The 3,931-nt window shown below is 51.2% G+C and overlaps 1 protein-coding gene across 1 annotated transcript; it reads left to right on the top strand.

Annotated features, from left to right (window-relative positions):
- The first annotated feature begins 1,750 nt into the window (after positions 1 to 1,750).
- LOC129065107 (diphosphoinositol polyphosphate phosphohydrolase 3-beta) lies at positions 1,751 to 3,229 on the top strand. Its single transcript, XM_054566359.1, has 2 exons — positions 1,751 to 2,244; positions 3,196 to 3,229. The coding sequence occupies exons 1-2, from the start codon at positions 1,751 to 1,753 to the stop codon at positions 3,227 to 3,229; spliced, it is 528 nt and encodes a 175-aa protein (XP_054422334.1).
- The last annotated feature ends 702 nt before the right edge of the window (positions 3,230 to 3,931 follow it).

The raw sequence follows: 3,931 nt of genomic DNA, 5'->3' as shown, positions 1-3,931 counted from the left end.
AAATAGGGTCAGTAGCAGTGCTGTCTTTATTGGTTGAAGTCACTCTCTTTATGTCTCCATTTAATCATTTTCTTCATGTACCACCCATACACTTTTTTCGTATTATGCTCTAGACATTGCAGACGTCTGCTGCTGCTGAGAACGGGATTGTTTTTATGAGCTATTCTGGGTATAAATGGAGTGGAGCAGACCCTGGGAAGCTGAACTAACGTGTTATTTAAAAATTGGACTGTATGTTTCATAACTCCTTTTCACTTACATCTCAGCAGATTTCCACTTGATGAAGGAATCATTTCATTGAAGGGGTGAGTCTTGGTGATCCTGCTTGCCTGATGCCAGCTGGAGTGTCTGTTGGTAAGAGAGAGACAAAGATGCCTAAATTGCAATATGGCAAAAGTTTTGGGACATCAGAGGTCTTCTCCATAAGGCTACTACTACTGTTAGTACAATACAAAACTTTCAAAGGAGAGGGAAAGCTTTAGGTTGTTGAGTTTTTGGCTGGGGGGCCGGGTGGACTGCTTGGCCTAGAGGACAGGATGACCAGAGAGGTGCGAGAGCACCAAGTGGCCTTGCTGCAGTTCCACGCCAGGAGGCTTCTAAAAATCAATATGTAGACTAGGAAGGGATTTCCCACAGGCACGTTTTCCAAAACCCTAACCAGTGCTCATCAGAGAGAGAAGAGTGGAGTGTGCAGAGGATGGAGATTCTTGGGATTTAATAAAACACTACTTTGGGTAGTTCTCCAGCTGTTGGGTGGGTATGACTCAAATGCAAGTAGGCGAGGGGTTTACCGATGAAGAAACGGAGAAACAAGGGGAGGTAAGATGTCAGTAGGGGTTGAAGTAAAGTGTGAAGTTATGAGTTGTGCCAAGATGCCTGGCAAGGTGAAGAATCTGTTGAAGAAAATTGCACGATATGACTCAGCGAAGATTAGGTAAGAGCTTGATCCAAGAATACCCAGAATCATTTTGACAAACGCGGACCTTGGTATAAATAAGCCGGTACCATCCACTATGGGCGATGATGAAGATGCACTTGACCCTACTGTGTGGAGAATGAGGGCCCGTGTGTTTCGTGAACCTGGTGGGCAGTGAGGGGAAACGTCCCGTGACGCCACAGCCACGTTTAGCGCCAGGGCACACGTGGAAACAGTGCGGGCCCAAGTCACAATGCGGTGAATTTAACTCCGCGTGAAGGAGACTCCCAGCCCGAGATGTGCGGGGCGCCTGCGCAGTGGGCCCGAGGCGCCGCGCTTGCGGGAGCCGCGAGACCCCCGCCCCCGCCCCTCGCCCTCCGGCAGGAACGCGCACGTGGAAAGGGACGCGCACGCGCACGCGAAGGCGCCTCACTTCCCTCTACACCTCCGGGGCGGCTAGGAGGGGGCGACGCGCGCAGGAGCTGCGTGCAGAACGGCGGTCCTGAGCGGCGGCGGCGGCGGCGGCGGCGGCGGCGGCGGCGGCTACGGCGCCTCCTCCACGCAGACTTCGGTGCTCGGGACCCCGGCCGCGGAGGGGCGGATTGACTGACGTCTTTGCCGTTCCCGCCCCCGCCCCGCCCCCGCCTCATCTTGTCTTAGTCTCGGGGCTCCCGTGCTTAGGCGCCTCTCTCTCCCCGCCCCTCGCAGCGGCCTTTTCTCTCCTCAGCACCTCGTCCGGCGGCGGCGGCGGCGGCGGCGGCGGCGGCGGCGGCGGCGGCGGCGGCGGCGCGGCGACCAGAGCAGCAGCGAGCGCGGGAGCGGGCGGCCTGGAGGATGAAGTGCAAGCCGAACCAGACGCGGACCTACGACCCGGAGGGCTTCAAGAAGCGGGCGGCGTGCCTGTGCTTCCGAAGCGAGCGTGAGGACGAGGTGCTGCTAGTGAGCAGCAGCCGGTACCCGGACCGCTGGATCGTGCCGGGCGGGGGCATGGAGCCCGAGGAAGAGCCGAGCGGCGCCGCCGTCCGAGAGGTGTACGAGGAGGCGGGAGTCAAGGGGAAGTTAGGCCGGCTCCTGGGCGTCTTCGAACAGAACCAAGATCGCAAGCACAGGACGTACGTGTACGTCCTGACTGTCACTGAGATTCTGGAGGATTGGGAAGATTCGGCGAGCATTGGGAGGAAGCGAGAGTGGTTCAAAGTCGAAGATGCCATCAAGGTCCTCCAGTGCCACAAGCCCGTGCATGCCGAATACCTGGAGAAACTAAAGCTGGGCGGTTCCCCCACCAATGGAAACTCCGTGGCCCCGTCCGTGCCCGGGAGCGACCCCTAGTATGTACCGCTCCTGCACAGACCCCCTCTGCTTCCCGCCTGCCCTAGAACACCTAGTGTCCGCGCGCCTCCAGTGTCCTGTGCGGGTTTCCCGGGGGGAGGGGGGCTCCTTTTGTTTCCTTGGCAGACCTCTGAATCACGCTTGCAAACTGTCTCAGTTGCCGGCCACTGTTTTCGGACAATTTGCACGTTTTTCAGATGCTTTGAGAATCGCTTCTTGGTAGCGCCGTTTAACATAGTTCAGAATGCCTAAACCACATGGGTTTTCTTTAAAGGTGCCTTCACTGCTCACTCAGCCGTTGGGAGGAGGGGGGTGTGTGTGCTTGTGTGTGCTTGTGTGTGCGTGTGTACATTCGCGGTTTTGGTACCAGTCTTGTGGTTTTGTAGAGAAGCCATGTAAAATGCGATCACCTTGGTTGTCTGACATCTGCCATTAATTTTCTTCTAAGTTGTTTCCGCGTTCACAGTATTGGCCCTTGTCAGCAAGCCTTTCTTGTGGTGCGAATTGGTTTAAATGATCAGTTTTGAATTTTAAAAAGTGATTTAAGAAATTTGACATCTTGTGCTCTTGCCGTACTCAACACTTTTCTTTCAGAAATGTGATCTAGTTTGCCCTTTTCAGAAATTTCTCTACTCATATGTACATAATTTGATTTGCAAAAATGGTTCACGCTGGTAAGTTTTGACTGCTTGCTTGAAATGGCCATTCCCCGTGTAGCCCATATGTAGCTTCACACAATATTACTTTATAGAGTAGACATTTCTCAGGAAGGTATTGTTAGCCAAGCACATCCATATATCTTACCAGGAAAACTCTCATTCATAGAGTATGGTGTAGCATGCTCAACTTCCAACACCCAATGCCCCTTTCTCAACACCCTTAGAACAACCGTGGTTTCCTTAACATAAACTAGTTTTTGAAAGAAAGTTATTTCATGTATTTGAATTTAGCAACGTTCCAGATGAACTTCCTGACTACCAGTAACCACAGGAATGGGATCTCTATGGTGATGAGGACATCCCAGTTGAGTGAGGTACCTTTCTTGATATTCAGCTGTTACAGACTTTCAAAATGTTAGGACACGTAAACATTCTCTCTTAAAGGTTCAGAATAAACGTTTTTATCTTGGGCGACAATCTTTTCATTTCATTTGCCTCCATACTTGCTTGTCATCAGGACTCTCATCTAAAATACTTAAGTCTCTTCTAGAACTATTTTTGTTCCCCAGGCGTGTCTCCCGATAAACTGCTAGTACTGTAGTTAGCAGATTTTAAATGTTCATGGGCAAACAGCACTATGAGAAATGGAAAAGTGACTGAAGTAAAACATGACATTTTTATGAGAGTGAGTTTGGTGTGATAGAAACTACATTGGGGTTTGGAAGTCAGACAGATCTAGGGTTGAAAACTGGTTCTAGTTCTCGCTCACTGTCACTTCAGCCAAGTTACCTATCTGATGCTCAGTTTTTTAAATAGAAAATTGGAGAGGATAAAAATAGATAGTTCATAAACTTCTATGAGAAGCCTTTCCTGACCACCTGGGCTAAGATACTCTCTTCTGTGTGTGTCATGGTTCTCACAATTTATTGTGCTTATCTCTTTCATGGCCGTGTGGCCACTGGACCGCAAGCTCTTTGGTGGGTGGGAAGCAGCCTGAATTATTTCCAGGAGCCTAGAGGTTAGAACA

Source organism: Pteronotus mesoamericanus, unplaced genomic scaffold (genome assembly GCF_021234165.1).
Source record: "Pteronotus mesoamericanus isolate MK-2021 breed Mesoamerican mustached bat unplaced genomic scaffold, CSHL_Meso_final contig_173, whole genome shotgun sequence".
NCBI classification, from domain to species: domain Eukaryota; kingdom Metazoa; phylum Chordata; class Mammalia; order Chiroptera; family Mormoopidae; genus Pteronotus; species Pteronotus mesoamericanus.
The sequence above is the reverse complement of the archived record's forward strand: the minus strand, read 5'-3'. Positions and strand labels throughout refer to the sequence as shown.